The 26,135-nt window shown below is 35.5% G+C and overlaps 2 protein-coding genes across 2 annotated transcripts; one reads left to right on the top strand and one right to left on the bottom strand.

The window, feature by feature from the left end:
• Window positions 1-265: 265 nt before the first annotated feature.
• LOC119635817 lies at window positions 266-13,631 on the bottom strand. Its single transcript, XM_038030824.1, has 5 exons — window positions 13,628-13,631; window positions 9,717-9,926; window positions 7,718-7,947; window positions 2,259-4,138; window positions 266-425 (listed from the first exon to the last, which is right to left on the bottom strand). The coding sequence occupies exons 1-5, from the start codon at window positions 13,629-13,631 to the stop codon at window positions 266-268; spliced, it is 2,484 nt and encodes an 827-aa protein (XP_037886752.1).
• Window positions 13,632-22,440: 8,809 nt separating this feature from the next.
• On the top strand, window positions 22,441-23,664 carry LOC119635816. Its single transcript, XM_038030823.1, has 3 exons — window positions 22,441-22,986; window positions 23,039-23,163; window positions 23,445-23,664. Exons 1-3 carry the CDS (start codon window positions 22,528-22,530, stop codon window positions 23,662-23,664), a joined length of 804 nt encoding a protein of 267 aa, XP_037886751.1. The 5' UTR covers window positions 22,441-22,527.
• The last annotated feature ends 2,471 nt before the right edge of the window (window positions 23,665-26,135 follow it).

Raw genomic sequence — 26,135 nt, 5'->3', positions numbered from 1 at the left:
TTAGGCGGTTTGTATCTCTTGTTTTTTTTTTTTTTTTTTTTTTTTTTTTTTTTTGTTTTTTTTTTAATTTTTTTTTTTTTGTTTTAATCAAAAAATTGGCTGGATTTTCTCGTTAAATAATTAAATTGTTTTTGTTTTTTTATTTCTTTTAATAATTTTATGTTTTTTTTTTTTGTATTTTCACTGTAATTATATTAATTTTGATATGATTTCTGTTAAATTTTTTTTTTTTTTTGTTTTATTGCATATGAAACTTTTAAACGGTTTAATCGCGTTCTTCGTATTTATGTACGAATGGATTCAAGGTTGACATCTGAGAGCACTGACTGTTATCGTAGAGAGACATTTTTAAACGTTTGCATTTGGCACGACGATTTTTAAACCAGAACTGTACATTCTTACTTTCTAAACGTGGAAATTTTTGTCTGCAATGATGAAAAAGAAATAAATAATTAATCGTTAATTCTTTTTATTTCAATAATTAAAACTATTTATTCACATTTATATATATATATATAAATGTATATATGTATATTGCTTAGTGAAGCTTTAAAGATGGACTTTATTACTATTGTAGAGACTTTTTTATGTCGCACAACTTGCGGTGCAACGGACATAAACAAGAACTTGAGGTACACCCATCCTTTATTATACCAAGCGCTTGTCTATCCGTCTGCAGGTCTTGTGTTCTTTCGTTCAATCAACGAAATTTTCTGAGATACTTCCTGAAAATCTTCCGCACTCACGTGCTTTGGCCGAAGGACAAACGCTGTCGAGAATGGTTCAGATTGGACAACTTTTTCCCCCATAATAATAATTGTGGGGTTATGTATCATTTATAATGGTCGGCCTTAAGCCATTGTAGTGTTTTACTATTTTGTTAACAATATCTGCAAAACGGTCTTGTTCTTCTAAAGTTCAAGTAAATGTCTTTCAATATTGAAGGGTGGGCTGTAGCACAATCCTTTTTTTTACTTCTTATATATAGCTATACGCACTTCTTTGAATATGCCGTGTGAAGCTTCTTTCCGTTAGCAGTTCATTCCGATAGTCTGGTAAGCGGTTTTCGCGCGCCCCTTCTTTTTTCTACATCAAATGGAATCGAATGTTGGAAATCGTTCGGATGGGGACAATTTTTCGATTACCTGCCATTTAACGCTTTATTTCGAAAAATCCATATATAAATAACTTCGTTAACAGAAGTGGATGGGGTAGAAGGAATGTATTAATTGGGGGCTGTGTCGGACTATTTTTTAAAAATCTTCAAAAATAAAATCAATCACTCAAGGTATGTACTCTATGCATGCAATACGTTGACAGCCAGGAAGAAGCGGAGTGTAGCCGCAATCTGGGAGGTGTGTGTTTGATTAGCAAGTGCTGTGTATTTACCGAACGAGCGCTCTCACTATAGCTACGACCATATGCCAATTGAAAATGAAAAAGAAAATAGGGTGCCCTTCAAAATTATGTAAATCTTTTTAATAGCAATTGCTATCGACATTATTACGATATAATGCGGTCTATCCCATCTTTTGCAACTTTATATGTAAGTATGTTTTACTCACATTTTGAACTTAAATCTTCTAGTTATCTCACTATCTCATCTTTTTGATTATTTCGCCGCCTGACGAAGCGCGTACGTCGACGGCGCTCCGGAAAGAAGATAAACTTCTAAGTTAGGGGAGGACAGAGATGAATCATATACTACGAGCTGCTGAAATTGTGAGAAACTGTTAATGGGCATCGCTATCAACAAACGCTTGCCGTTGTGAGTCATGCATCGGTCAAAAAAGTGCGCAGGAGATACGAACGAAGGACATAGCAACACGACAATGGTCCGTACCAACGTATTTCCACCACCCAGAACCTTAATAAAATTCTAAAGCGTGATCTGCTCCACATGCGCCTTATTGGCCGGATCTGATCAATTGCTATGGCCGTTTGTTCCAGTGTCGGGCCAATGATGCGCTGTTCTCTCATCGCAAAATTTGTGCAGTTAGTAAGGTACTCTACTTTGAATAAAGTAGAGTATCTACTTCTGCTTGCAATTGATCAAAAACCCAGTGAGCACTTACCCGCGCATGTAATAAAATCCCTCTTCAATTTATCAGAAATGGCGTCGACTGTTAGAGAAAATACTTCTTAGAACATAATAAAACCCGATGGAACGCGAAATTAAAACGTTGATGATGCACGGTATTACATAACGATTTAAAATAACTTTGAAAAAATCGTTAAAGCATTTCGTAGATACTCACCTATAGGGCATTGTGTTCAAATCTTCCGTATATTTCAGTATCAGGTTGTGCGATGGATGGGTGTTCATGGCAAACCATTGCTCTAGTTTTGGTACTTCGGTCACAGGATCAATAAACGTACGATTACGTTTACGGCGTTCTTCACTCGATATGCTTGATAAATTTAAGCCACTAGCAGCACCCATTAAAGGGTTAGGTTGCATACCTGCGGCAGCTGCAGCTGCTGCTGCATGATGTGCCGCTGCAGCATGAGGATGTGCGGCGGCGGCAGCCGCTTGACCGAAACCGGGCATGTAATGGCTCATATACATAAACGACTGAGAGAACATACTGTTTGGCACCATGGGAAACGGTAAATCTTTGCGTGGTCCGCCAGCCATCATGGCATTGGCTAAATCCGGTGAGGGAGAGGGTGAACGGAAATCATCTAATTGACTGACATCGTTATCATCATCATCATCATCCATATCGAGCTCATCGTCTTCATCCTTCGGACTGTTTGCTTGAGGCGACAATTGTTGATGATGATGATTTTCCGTGTCCAAATTAATTATGGGATTAGTGTTACTACTAGTGTTATTGGCATTACTATTATTGCTATTATTGCCTTCGGTGTCCGCTTCACTTTTGAGAATTTGTCGCTCACTGTAAACATTTTCCGCGGACGATTGATGGTCTTCTAATGGTTTCTCTTTGTTGCTAGATAATTCATTGTGTTCCGCATGGGAGTTAGCTCCTTCGGCACACTCGCTTGGATTAATGGTATCGCTACCGTATTGTTCTATCACTTGATTTCTCTCCTTTAAATTTTCATGTTGCAAATTTTCATTATGGTTATCGTCTTGGTCATGATCTGTACGAACATGATGACGTTCATGCATTGTTAACGATAATGGCAATTGTGGAGAACCTGGACGACTGTTATCCTCTTCCAAGTCGTCCGAGTGCTGAGACATAGTATCAATATCCTCAGATTTTAAACTCAAAGGACTTTTCATAAATTCGTTACCCAACGACAAGTTACCCATGCCGGAGGACATCAACTGCTGTTGGCTACTCATGCTACCCGTACTGCTGCCACCCGAAGTTTGGCCTAATTGACCATGCTGACTTAAGTAACCGTTCATGGCGGCGTGCATAACCCCCAATCCGCCACGCATTTCAGCTCTTTTTTGTGCGGCCCTGGCATTTTTAAACCAATATACCACATTGTTTACATCTAAAGGCTTGCGACCTCTTCTCGATTCCAAAGCATTCAACTGTACTACATAGCTTTGGATTTGTTGACGTGAGGGATGCGGATTTTCTTGAAACCATTTCTGTAAACGTGGCAACTCCATCTCGGGATCAAAACTTGTGCGCATACGTGTCTTTTGATTTGAAAACGGTGAATGCGTTAGACTGCTATGATGCGAGTGATGATGATGATGATGCATCGAGGCGTGCATGGCTGGATGAACAATCATGTTGGCGTGATGGGCAGCAGCACTTGTACCTTGCACAACAGCAGCAGGATGATGACCCGTTGTATCAGACATTAAAAGACTCTCACGTTTTGTATTCATCGCGGGACCCATGGCGACCGGCACATTGGGTCCGCCAACCGAAGATGCTGCATGCAAACCTGCTTGCGCCGCAGCAGCAGCGGCAGCGGCAGCTGCTAAAGCTGCTGTACCCATACTGTGATCTATGGGATCACTGGTCACAGTATTTGGTGGCCCAGTCATAAAGGGCAACAGCTTCGGTGTCATCGAACTTTGAGGTGACAATTGATTTGACCACCATTGGTCAAATTTGCGACGTATTTCTTCGGGTATATCACCCCCCGGAAAGGCAAATGGGCTTTGATAAGAACTGCGACATATTTGCGATAACGTCACCTACAAAAAAGACTTAATTAGAATGCTTAGTCAAAATTGTGTGCTGATATTATAACCTACTGGCATGTTGGCTTTAAGTAGACCCTATAATCTATTATAAATAAATTGCATTACACAATTTTCAAATCTAATCTGATAAATAATAAATTACATTATAAAATTTTCATATCTAATTTAATTGCAGGAGGCAGTAGCCTAGCAAAACGCATACGATAAATCTTCTATTAATCTGCCAAAAAAATATTGCATGAGAGTAGATTTAGTTTGCGTTTAAGTCTCTTACCGATCAAGAACAACGTTCGATTTTTCACACATTAAGTCATTATGAATTTTATTTTTTTATTTTTCTTATCCCGGACTGTATACAAAGAAAATGTAACAATTATTAAAATTTTATCTTCTTTTTCTTTATAATCGACGATCATTGACATGAAGATAAGGGAAGATAAGGGAAAAGCTTTCACTGCTTCTGCCAAGCAGTTAAGAATTTGGTAGTCAAGTTTTGCTTGACTTTTTCAATTCACAATTTTGCTATACTTTCTTGCCGTTTTTTCCGTCAGCCTACAACAGGTTAAGTGTAAAACGTGAGATTCTGTCTTTGGCATATATAGTAGAAAATGCACCTTCTAGTACAAAATGTTCGAGGAAGAAGAAGAAGGAAAATTTTTGAACATTTGAACATTTTTATGTACGCTACTTATATCAATCAACGAAGAATGAATGGCATATTCGTTTTGTCGAAGCGTTTGCAACACCCAGAAGGAAGCCTCGGAAGAAACTTCTTAATCAACATTAAATTCTTCGCCGATTTAAGTATGTCCGGGTGTCCATCTGTCTGTTGTCTGCCTGTTTGTGTATAATATCTGTGGTAAACGTTCTCCTGGTCGCAAAAATGCAGCAATCGACAGCAGATTTGTTGCAAAGGTTAGGAGTCCTTGCAAGCAGATTAGTTGAAGGACAGCACGACAATGTATCGTAATCTGAGACCAATTGTTTTAAAACAAAAAATGTAGTTACTGATAAAGCACAACAGGGACAAATATAAAAATATTTATTTCTATAGGCGGTCTGGCACTTACTCAATAAAGTTGAATATTGATATTTCCCCTTTTTAACAAAAGGTTTGTCGCACCCAACAACAAGCTTCAGAGACCGTATAAAGCTTCTACAAGTGGTAATGGGCATAAAAGACGCGGTCACGGCCGAATATAAAATTTCTTGTTTGTTTTTCTTGATTGTTGTTATGATCAGCCTAAGCAACTTAATAAGACACTGATTATATGATATATAAAATAAAATGAAATTCTAGGCGGCGGATCCTAACTATAATGTGCTCTTCCTGCCAAGGGGACGCAGAGAGAGTGAGAAGATCATTGCAGCTTTAGAGGAGCCGTCATAGCCGGATGTGTACACGTTGTAGCTTAAAAAAGATAGGATGCCTTGTAAAGCTGGCGACAGAAAAGTCAAGTCACTGAGAATGAAATGTTCTACGAGAAAGCCTTTATGATAAGGAATATATATCGTAAGAAAACTTTTTATTTCGCAAAACTCAGATAATGTGAAAAGCCAAACGCGCAACTCTTGTTGCTTGTCGCATGCGATTCGTTATATCCATGCTTATGTTTATCCATCTTCTAAACAAAGTGATCTGACATTAAACGAAGCGGTCTCCTTGTTCTAGTTCTCGGCTTCATTTCAGTGCATTCATTCATTGGCTTATAAGCAATAAATCATCAAAGTCGTTAAATTGTCTAATAAGTCGTGATATCTTTGCGAAACTAAGTCAATAGTAATAAATTTTCTGACCTGACTTATAGCACCTGTCCAGCTTTTCATGTCTAGTTTTCTAACATCTATTGGTTGGTAATCGCACTGCTATCGCCACTTGTTTCTTACAAGCAGACAAAAGTATTAACCGATGTCTCATTTGAACGTTTTTAGAAGCAATAATTTATAAATAAATATTTTAGGTGGATTGAGTCTTTTTTTTTTACCAAAATAAGTGGCCTCATTTGAGAAGCAATCAATCAATGTTTTTTATAACTGATATAACGAGCAACTCTATCTAACTAATCCTAGTGAATACAAATTTGTCCCATATCATGAAAGCTTAACGTATGTATGCAGACCCGTTTGCCTATCTTTAACGCATAGTATTGAAAATCCCGTATATTAATCCTACCACGAATAACGAAGCAACACACATCATCAACAACTATATGTCTATATATGCCTGTATTTATAATTCTAATAGAAAGAAATATTTACGATTGTATATGTGCGCAAAGAATAGACGCCATAAAAAATCACAGTCATTAAACATTTTGTCATAATAAAATTTCAATTCAAGTGCCAGGGGATTCATTTAGCCATAAAATGACGAGTATGATTACACAAAACGTTAATATTAAATCAGAAAAGCACATACACACACAAAGACATTTATATATATATATATATATATATATATATATATCTAAACACACAAATTGGGAGACATTGGAACATCTACAATGGATACTGATAACAACAGGAAAGATAGATAGATACACATATCGAGCCAAGTGTTGTTAATGCAATAGGAAGAGATATGAGTTTCAAATATGAGATTAATTAACCGTAGCTTTGTCATTATTGTTTGCTTAATTTTTCAAAAACACTTTTTTTAATTTTTTTTTTTTTATAAAATTGCTTAAAGAAAATATGAAAAGTTTTTTAAAGGGAGGCAGACTCGTTTTTTTTTTAAATCAATTTGCTACAAAATGATTTTATCATTATACGAGGTGCGTTAAAAAAAAAAAAACGTGACTTACGGGTTTTTTCTCTGTTTTTTTGCCATGTCCGTCCCGAACTTTGTCACGATCAAGAAAATAAAAACCGCATCACTGGAGTAGGTCAAGGTCGTATCAAAAAATGCATATTACAAGCGCGTGGAGGATTGGAAAAATCGCTGGCAAAAGTGTATCATAACTAAGGGCGATTGCTTTGAAGGAGGCGAAATAAATATTGATGGATGAATAAATAGTGTTCGAGAAAAATCAAAAGTCGCCATTTGTTTTGAACACACCTCGTATTTAATTAAAATTGCAATAGATTCAAGTGTTTATCACCTGATTATATATACATATATATATTTACGTGGGGTTTGCTGATTATTTGTAAAGCGAGAAGGACGGCTAACGATTGCATTGAATGATTGCCAGTCTAAGCACTATGTAATAAAAGAATTATCAATTTTTATGGCGCATATTGCAATAAAAATGTGCTACAAAATCTTATTTGCACTCTTTATAAAACGTCGTATATATATAAATATATATATATAAGTATATATATTTGTACATTTCTGCATTTAGTTTAAGAACGTGATCAATCAAAATGATTACGAGTTTACTTTATTTATATATATATATATTTTTTTTTTTTTTTTTTTGTTTAAATATGGGAAATATTTTTGTTATAATCCTAATAAAAACATTTTGCGATATTTACTTGAAACTATTCGTGTTAAGCTAAGCCCCTCTATAAGCTGCACCCTACATTAAAAAGTGAATAAAATATCGTTTTCGATGTACTCACCTCATCCAGTGGGCAACCGGTTGAGCGTAGTAGAGCATGCGATTGCAATACCAATAGCTTTAAAAGTTTATCTTTAATTTCGCCGAACGGTGAAGGCTTACATCGCAATATTACGATGCGCAGCGTCACCACAGAGGTCAATTCACCAATTATATCACACACGGGCACCATAGGATTATCCGATATTTGCTCTAACGTTATAGGTTTCCAATTTTTAATAATCAAGGAACCTGTAACGAAGTTAGAAAATATTTAATGAATAAAATAATAAAAGTTATTAAATACAATCTTGTACTTCTTTCCTTACATCCTTTGACTGAATAATAAAATTGACTTGGGTACTTGGGTCTTTCGAGCACTAGATTGCAGTGGGAGGTTAAGAAATCAAGGGAATTTATGCGAAGAAACAATGACAGACCAAAGTTGCTGGACTAAGGAGTTCCTGATGGGATGTTGTACTTTATTGCACCCTTGCGACCTCGATGACGCCCCCGGCCCATCAGCTTTAAAACCATGCTTCTTATGAATCCCGCGTTCTTCTCAGGCTCGAGGTGTAATTGTATGAGAAAGGCGGAGGGGGAGAGCGGCACGGAATGGGGATTGTTAAAAGTAGGAACTCTAAGACTAAGTGATTGCCGGAAGCTGAGATATCCAAACAGTCGTGTGCAAGACTTTGATGCATAGGGAAATCTCTTCTTTAGTTACGACTTTATGAAATGTTCGTCAAACTCCTGCAGATGGCCGCGCATTCACATAAGACATAATGAGTCGTTTCTTTCGCCCCGTCCCATAGTTGCATGAATCGGTATCCGGTACGTAAGGAACTGATGACTCGGGGGAGTGACGTGCTATATAGCAGAAAAACCTAATGCAGAACTCGTATGTGGATCCTAACAGACTTTGAAAAACCGACATTAAACGGGGAAAAGTAACGCGCAAAAAGATGAATATGATATGGTTTCGAAGAGCTGGAGCAGACTTGATCTCTGCATAGCACTGCGAGTGGTGTCTGAATACGAGAGGTAGTTTTCTTTTTTATCTTTCTTCCGTGTTCAAAAAGCCTTAGTTTAAATATAAGCTTTAATTGCATATAGATTTAATCATAAATGAATTCTCAAACTTGATAATTGATCGACTGCCCAAGAGCGGCAACTATTTACCAAAGAACTGGGCACATCCATGAATAAATAGATAGCGCACTTCAACTTAACTGGGATTGGGTCCTTATTTATTTCTAATAATTCTTAGACAAATTACTCCGCGATTAAACTGCATATTTAATAACTTTGGATGAAATCCTATTCAAATCATGTATGCTCTACATATTTAATATATGGACTTATTTCCACACTTCTTCTGCGTTATAAACTCAGCAAGTCACTTACAGAAGTGCATGAAATTCTTTGTCTGTTGGGCGGTACATGTACATGTATTGTATTGAAGCAGCAAGTAGTAGAGTCAAAAAACTAACAAGCAAAAGCCAAATCCACTCCAAATATGCTACCGAGATGGAAGAGATTTGTTCATTATTCAAGTCTTTTAACATAACTACTTGGAGTTCTCTAGGGCCTCAGCAACTTACGGCCGGCATTAAGAGCAACGGAGTTGCAGTGATCTTTCCCCCCGCTCCGGATGTTCCCATTCTCGTGTCAAACTTACACCAATATTATTACCTTCTTCTCCCCTCCTCTACTTACAATCCTTCTTAACCAGCAATATCGTGCCCACATGTATGGGGGACCTTCTCTGAGAGACTGATACAGAGAAAAAAAACAAAAATTGTTTGCTTAACCAAGCTCTGCTTGCTTATTGCTAATTATTCAGGCATAGCTGGAAGCTAAACAAAGAAAGGGCGTAGCTTACCATTCACTTAAATAATTATCTAAATTGCTACGAGTGATTATTTGACGTTACATGCAATGGCCAAGAAAACGAACGCACGTTTATCCAGACGTGCAATTGTGTATTCAGTACTATTTTGTGTTACATATTTACTTACCTCTAGCTGTGGCTGCAGTCTCCTGCGAATAACCCAATCTTTGTAAAGCTGTTTGTACAATTTCCGACCATGGTGTGGCTGCAGCTATAATCACATAACTATCCGTTTCTACATTCGGCCTCCTTTTCCAAGGACTACGATTGTCTATATTCAAAGAAGCTTGCAGCGAATGCACAGACTCGACTACACAATGCAGGGGAAGAGATTTTGCTAAAACAAACAAAGGAAAATTAAGTTAAATTAATTGAAAAGCGTGGAAAAACGTCTTCTACAGCTAGGACGTTACATAAGACCAATGCCATTGGCCGGTTTAAGGTATCTTCTTTTTATTTAAATGGACTTTTGTATATATAAATTTTTTTTGATTATGCAAAGGGCAATTACATATTCTGCAAGACATATATTGGAGTACACAAAAACGAGACAACCACCCGGTTCAGTGTGGTATTCATATAAGTGACGAAGTATGTGATGTTTCAGCTGAACGAAAAGAAAGTCCAATCCGGAGTAGTAGAGCCAAACATAACTGAAGCGGAAGATATTGCAATTAGCAGGAAGAATCGAAAAATGCCTTATAAGGCAGAGGGAGAAGCGATGTTGAATGCATGACAACGCTTCACGTACTATGCTTAAGTATCTTCTATCCTCTCAATGAGTTGTATGACAGCCTTCGACCTTTAATTAGTGGGACACCAACGATGCTTTGAGAGTACAAAAACAACAAATACACGTATTTCAAGTGTGTTATGTTTTGTAAATCATGTTGTCAGCCTCATTCTAATCAAGAATACAGGGAAAACCTGTGCATGTATGCATTTATTCACAGTTTCTGAAACGTTATTATTTTTACATCTGTTGTAAGGAAAAGAGATTCTGAAGATACCGATTTAGACAGAATATTACAATAAAACTGAAAAGTGTTTCCAAGTCAAAGAGATTGTCTTCTCAAGATTGTCTAGTCAAGGCAGCTATATTTTGAAAAAGTGTTCAATTCTAAGACTTCGTAAATTCGCCACGAAGAAATATTTTAATAGTGACGATCAATATACTCTTACATAAGCAAAGAAAGGAGCTTTCATTAAACCTAAAGAGATATTCGAGGTTTACTAGGAGCTCCGTTTTTATATCTTACACCACTAGTGGTACGAAGTATGTGCGAATAGCTAGAAGCACTTGAGATAGATTCACTTTTTATTCCACCGAACGAAGCTTGTCTATCCGTCTGTCCGTCTTCTTCTCATGTGTTCCATCTGCAGGCCGCAAATCTTGGAACACTTTGATAAAATCCGGTATGCTGGCGTGTTTTGGCCCAAAGGTGGACGCTATCGGAAACCGTTCGGATCAGACAACGTTTTCCGCCACCACTTCCCATATAAGGCGTTATTTTCAGAAGCCATCATTCATATAAGCAGCTGTAGCATAATAAAGAGTGTTTAATGGTGGACCGTTGTCCACTGCTGCAAACGCTTATGAAATAAATGAATGAAATCCTCAGTGCTTTTGAATAAAGATTGAGAGGCTACAATGGCTTTTAATTTAGGCTTTCGCTTAAGGTAGAGCAATCCGCTACTATAAGACGCCAACAAAACAACACAAGTCAAAAGTTTTCTTCTATGTGGTTTACCTAAAAATTTTGGCAATTAAAGTTAAGAAGGAATTTAAAGAATATTGCTGAACAAAACGCATGGGTGGTGTGGTTCATATATTGCTTACGGGAAGTTAAATGAATAACTTTTCGTGAAATTATACGTCTTGCGAGGATACTGCTTGCTCAGATTCAATGAATGTTGCAAACGTGTCCTAGTTATTAACAAAATTTCTTCAAAAATTTCTTCAAAAAAATTTTTACCCGTTTTCACACTTATAATTGCAAGGGTTTCTTCGTCAATTAAGAAAAAGAACCTAACAAGTATGTGAAAGGGTGTGTTTTACAAATCACTTTACGTAATTTTTTTTAAGTAATAATTAAAGAGAAATATATGGTTTTTAAAAGGCTTTTATAATTGGCATAATTAATGATATCAATGCTTGATGATGGTAAGCGATAAGCTGGCAATAATTAAGTTACGATTTAAAATCGATACAAAATGAAATTATGAATATCATATATGTATGCAAAAATGTAAGTTGTAGTACATGCAACAATCATCTTTGATTTCATCTCTTAGCTCCCAAGCTTCGCTTGGCTTCTTTTGTCGGCAGAGGCTTGTTATAAATAAACCCTAATTGTGATCGTACGTAAGGTACGCGGACAAAGCACAGGTTCACTTGAGTGAAATTGTTGTTCAAGACTAATGAATTTGACAAAAGAAAAACCAATCGTGTCTTTCACACTTGAGAAGTCTGCACGCCTTCTTCTTGCCAGCTGGACTCGCCGCCTCCCCTTACGCTGTATCTCTTATGTGTGTAATATCATCTCGATTAAAATAAAACCAAACAAGCCACCTGCTGTCGCGCGATTTGATATAAGGCAGACTGGTACAATGCGGCGGAAAAATTACGATCATGTTTGTGTAACGCGCTGCTAGATGAAGATATGATGATTAGGTCGATTAAAAAACAACTCCTTAGGTCAAAGCTTGTCAGTGTACCAAATTTCATTAAAATAAATTAAAAATTGCCGCCTAGAAGTTGAACACAACAGAAAAGACGAAAAGATGGATAGAAAGATGGGCCTTTCTTCACATATCTTCTAAGAAAAGAACATTTATTATTCATTAGTCACAAAATAGTGAATTTATTTATGTTGCTATGGAGAGGCCTACTGTGCATTGCGTTCTTTTAAACAGATTCATGATTATATCAAACAGATGGACAGACCGAGAGACACAGAAAAATATCTGAAAGCATTTCCTTATCCACGCTAATGAAAAATGAATACTCTTTATATGCATGTAGTCCCTTAAGCATCCACTTAATGTGTTATAAATAATTCACAAGTCTTTCGCACCTTCTTTGACGCCGAATATACGAATAAAAGCGAATCGGATCTTGATAAAACAACTTTTCCAATTTTCAATCCCACTATAAAAGACATATACTCGTCTTCGAAAAGCTACGTACCGCTTCGAAGCACTCATCTGGCCTCTCCATAAAACGGACAATACTTGCCGCGCTGTATGAGTCATTTGGATTATACTAATACACGGACAATTCTCAGCCCACACCCTGTAGGGATTAACTTGCTCGCTATGTCTAAAAGAAATTTCTTTAATAGTCAGGCTTAGGACACAACATGACTGCAATCGTTCAGTAATGCCTGATGTCAGCCTTTTTTAGTGTGTCATACGATCACAATTTTTCCGCTTTGTTGTATGAAACTGTTATGTGTGAGTTGCATTAATAGCCGATTAACGAGAGGATTGCGACTAACAACGCAATTGGTCGTAATTTCAAATCCCAAGTTCGTTAAAGTTTTCCGCACGGACGTGCATACGCACTAATTTCTCCGGCAACCTTTGAAATCCTTAAAAAAATAAATATCTTAAGTGAATTGATGTCATAGGACGGTGTAGTGTATACGTCATGCATAACATAACTTACTACATATAACTTCTTAATAAAGCACATTCTGGCTCAAATATTTCCTTTTCCACTATTTTTGAATAAAATGAGTTATGAGAGATGCCTATCTCTTAAGCGGAGAATACGAAGGCGTCGTCTTTACAAAGCAAAGCATATGCTTGAATAATAAAACCTTTAGATATGCGAGAAAAAAGAAACTTGAGTGTGTAAAAGTTTTAAATACACTTTACAATGTATGTGTTCCGACACTCAATACTCAGCTTACGCATTATTTTATGCGTACGGTTTATTAACTCCAACATTTGAACAATTGTAAGTAGCCTTTGTGAATATTTAATTTTTCGTTGTTGTTGTTTTTTTTTTCTTGTTTTCAATATAATAAATACCCATTATAGTATTTTGGAAACGTATGTAAGAGAGAGAGAGAGAGAGAGAGAGAGAGAGAGAGTGTAAGATACGCATATGTATGTTTATTTCATACATATACATGTATTATTATCTCATTCCAGTGCACACGCCTATGATTTAATGAGAATATATTTTATTTTGGATTTTATGTAAATGGTGGGCTATTCGTGGGCTGTTTGCTATTAAAAAAAAAAAAAAAATCGCATTATATTATTTAAATTAAATCATACTGAACCACTTTTCCTTTTTTCTGAAAATTCATTTTATAATTAAAACTAAATAATATTCATACTAAATACAAAAAGAGATTTTTTTATTTATTCCTTGGTTTTGTTTCATTTCATGCTATTATTAGTATTATTAGTATTATTTAAATGATTCGCTATTCGAATTTTTAGAATTTATTTATTTACTTTATTCTCTTCTCTTCTCTTCTCTTCTCTTCTATTTTTTTTTTTTTTTTCAGCAATATATTAAATCATAATTTTATATTAAGTGGTTATTAGAATAAATAAGGGCAACCAAACAAAAAATACCAAATAATTATTTGATTGATATTTCACTTTTAAACCGATTATCGCCTCATAGATGTAGTAGTGAATATTTATGTGTTGATGTACTGATGTGTTAATACTGGCTATACAAGAGAACTTGTGCTTTAAAATTTTATGATGCGGTATGCACATCCATCAACTACACTCTCATTTGATTAGATCTATATTGGAGTTGGGAGTCATCGATTTTTGTGATACTAAGGCAAGCTATATAGGCCGCTATGAATCATGTGTTTCGATAAGAGAATGTTGTTCAATATTTTTATTTGAAACAAATCTCTGGACAACGGAAAGGATAAGATTTCAAATGTCTATCATTATTTTGCGATCTATAAGTGACCCAATAGTCAATAGATAGATGCCTGGAAATGGTTTCTGCTCAAAGTCTACTGCCATCAAGCATTTACTTTTCAATTGCATGGTGAATTTGCGTGAAGAAAGTCTTCTCCGCCACACTCGATCAATTCAACAATATTATAAACGTGGCAGCCCTCTAGTATAAGTACAATTAAGTAGACAGTAAAGCTGGCAGTAATTCAGAGTTAGCTAAAACTTTACCGTGGGATAATGGATAAATGGAAGAAAAATCGCGAACTTAGAAGTGAGATTGGAATCAAAGCCTGCAAAGTGGGCTGCGAAGAACAGGGCATTGAAATGGCTACAATCTCGTCCAGATGTTTGGGCAGCGATAACTTGGAGAGCTCTTAAAAGATACAAATTTTCTTTTTGAGGATCGCCCAAGTTCTTTGATTTATAAGGCTGTGATTAATCATACGCAAGTGGCAGAATAACTCGTTTAACTTGTCTAGGACTATACAGCGAGCTCGTCTGCGCGAATATAACGGTTTGAGAATAGGAATATGTTGATAGTGGCATTTCGCCGAAAGCTAGGTGAGGTCATCAAGAAAATGACGTTTGAAGGTAAGATGCTACAATTGTAAAGCACTTCGGCGTGCAATTGGCGAAGGCTGCACGTTCATGAGGGGAGTAAGTGCCTATTATACGTGTGACGAGATGAGTCATGCAGCTACAGTCCGTACTCAGAAGAAGAATGATTTTAAATATCATTCTATTTTTCATTTTTCTGAGCTGGAGACTTTGGCTCTCATTTACGCTCTATGGAGATTCAGAATATGTTTGCCGCGATTTAAGTGTAACGTAGCAGCGGATTGCAATACCTTACGACTGACATTGAATGATAAAAACATTAGTCTCATTTCAGTGACTACGTTATATGCTATAAAATATGGAAATATTTTTTAATCTACGATATTGTGACCAAACTTATGAAATGTAGTGCACAACAATCTGCTCTTGATGAGAGCGGAGCAGTACGATGTATAGTCAATAATAAATATTTTTTAAAATATTATTGACACAATTTTTTTTAAGCTTATTTACCCCTTTTAGGTTTTAATTGTAATACGTAATAAAATATATTATGTGGATGATAATTGTGTACAGAAATATCTATTGACACATGTAAATATAGCGCCACATACGTACATTATGTTTGCACGGGGACGTAAGTGAATAAGTTATATTTGTCGCGCACTGAATCGTGGATACCGTGCATGTCAAGTGCATTTTGTTCTATATTACAGCTAAGAGCATCGTAGTGCATATAGTTCAGGCAAATATCTTTAGAAGCTTTTGGTCCTTTACTGATTGTTTTGAACAACCTGTGCCTATTTTTTCGCTCTTAAATAAGAATCGGACACATTATGAAAACTCGCAACTTTCTTCATTAATTCACTACGATGCTGAGATCAGGTCAAGCGGACATTAAGACAGAACTTTATATTAAGATGGTGAGAATGTGTGCAGTATCCAGCAGAACTTGAGATAAATTCAGAACCATGTTTTGGATCTATGGTCCCAGCTTGTCAGCTCGTTACGTGAACAACTGTAAGACGAAGCAGTGTATCTAATGGTGGACCGTGGCCCTATTACGATAGCAGAAAAAAATTGCTATACCTATGCGTTTGGTAATGGCGATTAAACCTTTAAAAAAATTGACAAAATTTATTGAAAAAACTTTTGTAAATTTTTGCAAACATTTTTCATCAAAAAGTAAATGGCTTCACTTTAAAAAAAAAAAAAAAACATCTGCTCTGGCAAGTTGCTAAATATTTTCAAGTTCATCTACATAAATACTTGCAAATATCCAAAAAATCTGCAACCAATCAAACGTACATACATTGTTACGGTCAGCTCACTATCCGTCCGTAAAGTAAAGAAAAAACTGCTTTTTTGTGGTTGTTGTTGTTATTTCTTTTTTTTTTTTTTTTTAGATTTTTCCTATAATACGTTTTTATTATAAACCCAACACATTAGTGGCCAACGCTAAATAACCATCATGCATACGCATACTAATCTGATTGCCCGAAATCATCATCAACAATACCACCGACCAGAAACAGCAATAACAGCAATAATAGCGGCCACACCAGCACTTACTAAACATAAACATCGCTGGTAAGTAAAGCGCGTTAGGCGCCAAAGCTCTTTTCAATTTGCTTCATCTAAGGTAGTAAGGCGGATGCGTGCAGGCTGAGTGTGTTTAGCATGTTTTAATAACGTGCCTATGCCGCCGTCTCCCCTTCCCTAGCAAACAGGCAAGCGTAGGTCGTTAGGCGGGAGAGTGTAAGCATTCACAAATTTTATTATGACGCTGCTAGCTTTTCCGTGTTTTTTTTTTTATTATTTTTTTTTTTTTATTTCGCAATATCTACTATTGATAATTGTTCACGGTTCTGTTGTTGAAATCCGCTTTTAATTTTAACCTCAAATCATGGTCGAGGATAATGGATTTAATGAGTTTATTATTGATGGTTTGGCCCGCTTAGGTGGAATGGAAATATGAGAATATAATGCGAAAAGAGTTTCGCAATAATTATTTAAAATATTTTGCATTAAATTTAAAGAGAATTTATTTTAACTAATTTATGATAAAACATCATTTCACGATGAGTACACTGAGGGTGAGTATGAGAGAGAGAGCGAGAGAGCGAGAGATAGGGCAAATGCGCATACATTGGATTGTTGATTTATCCATTTATGCCCCATTCTAACGAGTTGTCATTCATTTGTTTTATATTTATTTCTAGTAAAGAATTTTACGATTCCGGGTTTTATTGCAAAGATTTTAGTCCAAGTCTAATAATTGAATTAAACATTTTTAATAAAAAATTTGAAAATTTTAAGGACATTTACTTGAACTTGAGAAGAACAAGAACGTCTTGCAGATATTGTTAACAAAATAGCAAAACACTACAGTGGCTTATGGCCCACAACCAAATAAAGCGTCATATGGGAAGTAGTCAACAAAGGGATCTGATCCGAAGCATTTCAAATAGCGTTTGTCTTTGGGCTTAAACATGTCCGAGCACCAGATTTAATCAAAATATTATTATAATAAATTGAACACAAGAAAATACAACGGAGAGACGGGCAGACGAGTTAGCGAATTCTTCTGGATATTGCGTATATTCCCACGAACTTAACACACGTTCTTGCATCATAAATGGTGTTGGACGTAAAACCGTATCAGAGTTCTTTTAATACACATTAGTAGAAGAAAATTTGGGCGAAGGTTTAATAACTCGACACGACTCGAGATTGTTGGCGTAGATTTTTGGCGTAGATTTTAAAGAATTTACGCAAAGCCGTACAAAATCAATTTTGCGTTGCGCGAAGATATAAAGGTAGAGCGTGAAGGGACATATCGTGATTTCCACGAATTCTGAGACATCGATGCAATTCACAGACATTTAAAACTGCACGAGATTTGAACATAAAAGAAAATTATTCGCCATAACTTAACGGTCGCTTAAAAACAAGTCTACGCCGAAATGTTTGTACATAAAAGGATATGACTCATGTCTGCCAAGTCGGTGTTTGCGATTTCGAACCTCGCTACAATCGACTATACTTTGGTTAGGTGAGACTTATGTGTGTTCGTCAGCATACTAAGTCTTAAGTATATGATAAGCTGTTTACTTCAAACTCTGCTGTTACCTCTGATCGATCTTCTTACCTATAATTGAATAGTATTAGCCTTTAATCTTAAAAAGTGTTGTTTATTCGGCTAAGTATATTTTATGGGTAAAGAAGATATATAAACACCATATGCATATACATGAATATATGTCTACATAGATGTAGACATATATATATTTCAATTTACTAGGCACTTTGTTTACTGTGCACATACATTTATGAAATATATACATATTCACTATGGCAACGAAAAATTTTGGATGTTTGAAAGCAAACGAAGCTCTTAGTAAAGTCAAGAAGTGGTTACACATGAAGATACTTCACTACTAGATACGTAGCAATAGTGCTTTTCGAGTGTTGTAGCAACGCCAATTAATAAATTTATATTAATAAATAAATAAATCGTTTGTGTACCCGGGATATTCAAGAAAATGCGGATAAAAATCCGCTTCGTTGCTCCTAGAATTCTTTTACACTTTAAGGGACTGATTGAGTTTGTGCGCATTTCGTCATCTGTTGTTATCTCAATTGATTTAAAGTCATCCAGAAGATTTTCCAAACAACTCTCCTACACATAGCATTTTGACATTCTAAATAAATCTAGAAAGTTAGGATAGAATGGATCCTGAGTGGCCGAAGGCGAGGCATCTCGACTAGCAACTCAATGGTCGTGGATTCAAATCTCAAGTGCGGTAGAGTTTTTAATAAAATTTATTTCTCTGGCGAAAGTATTAATAATAATAATAATAATAATAATAATAATAATAATAATAGGATAAAATGCGATCCTTTCGTAAAGCCACTTCCATATAAAGTTGCTTGTAAACAAGTCAGCCCATATGTGTCAGCAAAGTCTAGTTTTTAGTAGTTTATGAATGTACTTTAGTAAGACTGTTATATCATATATAATATATATTATTATATGTTATATTATATATAATATATCGTTACATTTGTACGGGTCCCGGAGTGGCAACTTATAAAAGGCTATGTTTTTGGACAGACGGAATGCTTAAAACAGCTAAATACGTTTCATTCGATAAAAAAAAGAAAAGAAAAGTTGAGCGTCTCTGCAGCGTCTACCCATGCGCTTGAGATGAAATGGTATTATTTGCCCTACGCACTATTAACGAATAGGGGATGGTGTTAGATGAGGCATCGGAGTGGAACGTATTCTATTGCTTTATGCGAAAATTATTAGTTTTTTGCTTCAATTTTCTTAATTTTTGTATTTTTGTATTTTCTATGATGCGCGCAGAGTCATCACTTTATGTTACGATGGAAGTCTTTGGTAATTTATTGATAAGAGAAATCTTCAACTATGCAGAATACAGAATTAAATGATATGTCATCAAATGGTATTTAGCCTTAAGCAGTTTTTGTCCTAATAATAAACTTTTAATTTTCCTAAAAATAAAATCCTCTTTGACTAAAAAATAATACCCGCACAACCCGTACGCACTCATATGTTTACGGAAACACTTTAAAAGAAATCATCATCAAGGCAATCAATCTGCATGCGTGTAGAAAATATTTAAAAGACTTATGAATAAATAATAAATAATAAAATTTAAAATTTATTACTAAAAATTTACGTAAATAACTAATAACCGTATAACTACTTTAAGCGTATCTTTCTATCTATGTATGGCATACAAAGCCCTAGGAAACGTCTTTGCAAATATATGTGAAAGATTGCGTGTATGTATGTATGTATGTGTGTTAGGAAAAAGACTTAAGAAAGTGCATGCATGTTTTTATATTGTAAACAGCTTAAAAGTTTTATATATGTTGTTGTTTTACTCCCTATTTTACTTAAGGATTCTTAACACAATAAAAATAAATACAAATACTGACTACTACTACTACTACTACTACTACTACTACTACCACTGCTACGTTACGGGTTTTTTCCTTAATTGGAGCCTGTACGATAAAGCAAAACGCATATTTGTATATATATATATATATATATATATATACATATATCCTTCATCTTATGAGACAGGTTAGGGGTTGCTTTGATGAAGTTTGACTGGTTGATTGTGGAGGCTGGCTGACCGAGCCATTGGTCAAGTGTTTTCGAAGCTTAAGAAATATTTCTTATTCTTTATGGTTCATGTAATTCATTTGGATGTGTGTGCGTGTGTGCATTTATAAATAGAAAGGCTGGAGCTTAAAGTCTTACACTCAGGGTAATTATGGTATTTTCTGCTTGAGCAGATTAAAATAAAACATTAAAAACTTTTTCTTCTTAATTTTCATTTAATAAGAAAAAGAAAAAAATAAAAAATCAAAAAAAAAGTAACAAACAATCAGGCGTTAAGTTTAAATATTAACAAACAAATTATCATATTAAAATTTATATATATATATTCATATATATATATATATACATTCATATATAGCCATGAAAATTTTTCAATAGCGATTATAAGCAGCTTCCATCTTTACTTCATGTTGAGAATCTATTTAACTTCCTTCCTTATGTATACATATATATGTACATATATTATTGCTATTAAACTATACAAGATTTATTTTATGATGATATGATTTGTATATCGTTCAGAGAAACCTATCAGTTATCATATAAAGATTTTTTCAGAAACTCTTCATGTCGCTTTAACTAAAAACATGCGTTATCGAAATTGCCACGCTTACGTAAATCGTAATGCTCTGAAAATGTTCTAAAGTCGGCCAAGGACTATGTGACCAAAAAATCAAAAAATTGTCATTCATTACAAAATGTTATCCATCGCTGATCCTTATTTTTTCTTTCTTTCAGATAGGATATGAATTCCGTGTGGAAATGACAATTAATTGATTGGGGCCTCTTTCGAGCAGGCTCTCCCTCGGACAAACAACAAATGCGATAACTGTTGCTCGCAGCTTCAAGATAGTATTAGAAGCTGGACAAGTCGCGATTTGCTTCAGCATACTAAGCTCACACCCACTTTGAAATTGGCAAGATTGACTTCATTAGTAAGTATGTGTATATGTATATATATATATGAACATGTATGCATACATATGTACATTTGTTTATATATATAAGAACAGCGAACATATTAGAACTGATTATATTGGATCCAGCTTCAGATGCGATAAACGGCAATTTTCACGAATAACATTAAAGATCCAAAGCTTTTTCCTCTAACTTAATTACTGAACGATAGATCGATCTACTGATTATACCATTTTTCATTGACGGAGGATATAGCAACGAAAAAATTACTAGTAATGACTTACTGACGTTTACTTATGACTAAATGCTTGCCGCCGATTGAGGAGCAATTCATTGCAAATTTCTCTAAATGTGTTCAGATTTCGCGGACGAAAGAAGTAATCGATTATTTATTTTCTTTTTGGCTTTTCACACAAGAAGGAAAAAGGGAAAGGTACGTCCACCTTTGGGAAATACCATAATAAGATGCACACACATTGTGACTGTTCTTCGTAACATCCAACTGTTACGTTACTTTCATATAGATGATCTATTAGATCTAAAAAGGGGAAGACTATCGGCAATGGTCATACGTGTTTCCCTAAAGTGGTTAGGAGACGTTTCCGCAATTGCTTTCGTTAATGAAACTAAATAGATTCCCCGTGAGCATATTAAATGCAGGAATATTTAATAGAAATGTCTTTGCATTTGGCTTCTTCACGATGTAGTTGTCCACGCGGCACACATAAAAGAACACTTCGTTTATTTTCCCTTTTTTTCAGTTATTTCGTTATATTCGAGCGTGTTCGGGCCTTCGATTGTGTTCTTCAAATCAAAAGCGTTTTTTTGTTTCTCCTTTTCTTCAGGGCATGCCCCCTGCATATAACGCTTTGGCGTTCGAAAAGGAGTGAGGAAAGCAATAGAGAAATGGTGTGGTCGTGGCCTAGTGGGTGTTTGTCCAATCGATAATTGTTATGCCTTTACCGACTGAATGAACATTCACTATAGCTTTACTGCGCTGATATTTGAAACCGCGAACGCTTGAGTTTGTAGCCACGATTCTCCTAACAATAAATAATACTTGTGAGCTAAATTAATTAGTCTTGATACGGTTCATGTGCTGACAGGAAGAACGTTCTGCTATCTAATCGGAATTAAATGTTACGAAGTACTTTAACCTTTTGTAAAATTATAAATTTAAGCATAGTAAGCATAGCAAACAATGCAGTTTCCAATATTGTTGTCAAGAGCAACTGTGGAAAACAGTCAAAAATATTTTGAAAAAACACATAAAAATACATATAATTTTGTTCTTTCGTTCGTTGAAGTCATCATTGTGGTTGCAAGCTATACTTTTGTGGTCGCAAGCTATACTATGTTGATTTTGGCAACGATGAAAAACGTGATATTAATTGCGATATTTCTCCTAAGTGTCAATGTTATGGTCGATGCATATGAATATTGTAAGGACGAGACATTAAAAAAAATATGCAGACCAGGCAAAATGCATTTAGAATGCGGTGCTCCGGAGTTAAGTACGGATTATGAGTGCCAAAGGATGGCACCTTTGTTACCGATCACGAAAAAAGTGAAAAGATTTCTCTTAGATCTTCACAATGGTTGGCGTGATAAAGTAGCTAGCGGCAATGAGATTGGAGGCAAGGAAGGTAAAACCTTCCAAATTGCGACGAGAATGCGCGAACTTATTTGGGACAACGAATTGAATTTTCTGGCTTCAAATCAAGTAAAAAGGGGAAAGCAATTCAAAGTAGATTGCGTGGCCTCAAAACGTTTGAATTTCGTTTCCCAAATCACTGTACGAAGTCCACATGAAGTGATACGGATATGAGTTTGTAAAATTTTTTCATCTATTTCTTCCTTAATAGGGCTTTAAAGGAAAGCAAGATATTGCTAGCGTTTTTGACGTAATGCTTGAAATCCTTATGCCTGCCTACGAGACGAAGTCATCAGTACCAGACCCTACAGCTATGGCAGCAAACTGCACTTCCCAGTAAGTGCCTCTTATTTCTCATAATACGCATTAAACGACATAGCATTTCCTAATATGTATATATATATATATATATATATATATATATATATATATATATCTATGTTACACCTATAGACTTTTTGGAAGCAGGGCTCAAAAATTTATACGGCTCATTCAAGAACGACTATCACGCATGGGTTGCGCTTACGGGTTTGGTTATAATTGCACTCATTCGTAAGTGCATAGCGACTCGAAAAATATTTAATTTTAAAATTTTATTAAGAATTATTTTTATGAAGGCCAGGAAGATACTATCGATACTGCAATTACTTTGTTTGTAATTATGATTTCGATAATAAGCCTTTCGAAATTATTTACCAACCGGGAACCGAAGCGGCTTCTGATTGTGCTCATTGGGGAGCGCAGCCAAGCAAACAATGGCCGCATCTATGCACTAACACTGGCGAGATATTTAAATACGTATCCATTTCGCCCGATCATCCGTTTGGTCTGGGCTAATTCGGCTTAGCCTAGCAAGAAAAACAGCCAGAAAAGAAAAATTCTTTCTTCTACAAGTTCGCTCTTCATTGTTTGAGAATTTTCAATTAAAATAAAAAAAAACGATTTTTTTTTTTTTAATCATCTGGATGCCAATAATAGTAGGTTTATATAAGTGAAATTTTTTTTTTTCTGAAAGATCTTCGAAATGTTGACGATTGAAAGGTAAGCAATGAAAATTGAATAACAGCTTGAGCCGCTAGATGTATTAAAAAGTTGGTTAACGAGTTATTTGGCTGGTAACGCTTTACCTAGCTGTAGTGTCCCTACACAATGGAAAGTCTTACAAGTATCGAATCAATAGTACTGTCAAACATCGTCGTTTCCTAAGCCCGATCGAAATCTAGTGCATATGAAGGGATGGAAATATCTTGGTTTATGCATATTTGCATGCTTGTCGCATCTCCCCTTGTGAAAAAAGATTTTTAATACTTGCGATTATAAATTAAGATATTGGCAGAAGAGCATAGAGTCTGGTTTATCCATCTGTAACGTTTTTTTACTTCTTTGTTATAAACTTGTTCGGTTTTCCATCTTATTTTATAAACTGAATAAGTAAATATACCACAGTGGACCGCGTCTCGCCATGAAACACCCTGCACCAAACTACGGTTATGCATATAAAGACTTTTCAAACTAAGGCCATATATGAGAAGTGATTGGTTGTCAGTATACGAAATTTCACCAAAATATCCCAGACATTGCTGCCTGCGGGTTGAACACAAAAAGAGAACAAGAGGGGCGGACGGGCAGACAGGCAGGGATCAATTGAGAATCACCTTGTAAAGAAAGGTGGGCCTACCTCAAGTCTTTCTAGGTATTGCTTGCACCCGCATAAGCTTAATATACCCCAGCAGCACAAGTATTGTAGGCTATAGAAAAAAACAATAACGAGATAACATTGCTCGATATAAAAGCTTAGCAGAGTTGCTCAGAACTTCTAGCGTGTCTATGTTTTCCAATTCTCAGATCAGAGACTTTCTAATATTTCTTTAAAGTTGTGCTGCTTACTTCAACATTTGCTTTGCGATGCATTCAATTTACTTTAGTGTTATTTCTTTCTCTTAGTTATGCTAGTGCTATGAATTTTAAGCAAAACCTAAAATTAATAATAAGTTACTCATTGACATTAAAGGATGTATGCTCACAGATTGAACATATGTCTGATAAGTGATTAACTGTGAAGAATTTATATGAAAGCCTCTGCATGCAGGCAATTCTCATATTGTAGGTAAATGTTCATAGAGAGATAATTTCTTGTAAAATATTACCAGTATTTAAATTTCATAATTATCTACATAGCTATTTACTCTATTCTTTCGTTTCATGTTTCCTTATTTGCTCATCTACATCTACATCTACATCTGCCATCTATCTACCTTATGTTAGTTCATAATCTACTTAATACTTATTATCGATGTCACAGAAGCATGTTCACGGTAGAGAAATAATTCAATTATAAACGTAAATCTATAGCTAAATGCGTTGTTCTCTTCTCATATTGTCTCATTACGTTCTCTATTCACAGGCATACCGGGCAGGTTTATCGCTTGCTCAATATAAACAGCATGCAACTAAATTTGTTCATTTAGTAACTTCCTTCCCTTTTAAATCGAAATAGAATTCTTTTAGTTAATGCGGGAAATACGACGAGAAGCACTAGGCTATAATTGACTTCAAAGGCCCCAGTAGTGAATGCCGTCCGCTAAGAATTGACAAAAGCAAATTAAAATTCATTATCTGAGATGATGTTCAAAAATTGAAAAATTAAACTATTTAATTGCATGCAATCTCTAAATATTTTGTTAAGCTATCGCCCAAACGGTAGCACCCACACATGGTCGGCCGTGGCTATAGTGACTGCTCAGGCAGTAAATGACATAGCGCTTACTTCAACAGCAACCGCCAGCATCTGCTGTGGCTGTGGCCGGCCATTCGCTTTCTCTCTTTCCCTCCCATTCACATGTGTAGAAAAAAGCCTATCAACGATTACTACTCCATAATAAAAAAACAAAATATTTGGTTAAAGAACTGCTTTAAAAGTACTTACTATTTGATGACCGGAAAGATTTGGTCACAAATTTTTTTTCTAAAGGAAGGATGCTATTTAACTTATTCATCTTTTTCCAATAGCTTTTTAACTGTTCAGCGTGGATCGAGTTTAACAAAGTATCAAATATTATTACTGAACAAAGACGAGGTCGCTTTTGGTTTAAAACAGGCACAATAAAGCGATCTTGAGCTTTCAAGGTGTTTCGATGAAATGTGGTACAATGATCTGAAGGCTTTGAAAATGATCAGAATCGGAACATCTTTCCAACTACTTTCCATACCATAACTGATTTTGAAAAGTCCTTCCATAAATAACTACTTTAAGCAAAATGGTGCGGGCCATATACCATTGTAGTGGTTTTAGGTCTTTTTTTTTTTTT

The sequence above is a fragment of the Glossina fuscipes genome, unplaced genomic scaffold (assembly GCF_014805625.2).
Source record: "Glossina fuscipes isolate IAEA_lab_2018 unplaced genomic scaffold, Yale_Gfus_2 27, whole genome shotgun sequence".
Lineage (NCBI taxonomy): Eukaryota > Metazoa > Arthropoda > Insecta > Diptera > Glossinidae > Glossina > Glossina fuscipes.
The sequence above is the reverse complement of the archived record's forward strand: the minus strand, read 5'-3'. Positions and strand labels throughout refer to the sequence as shown.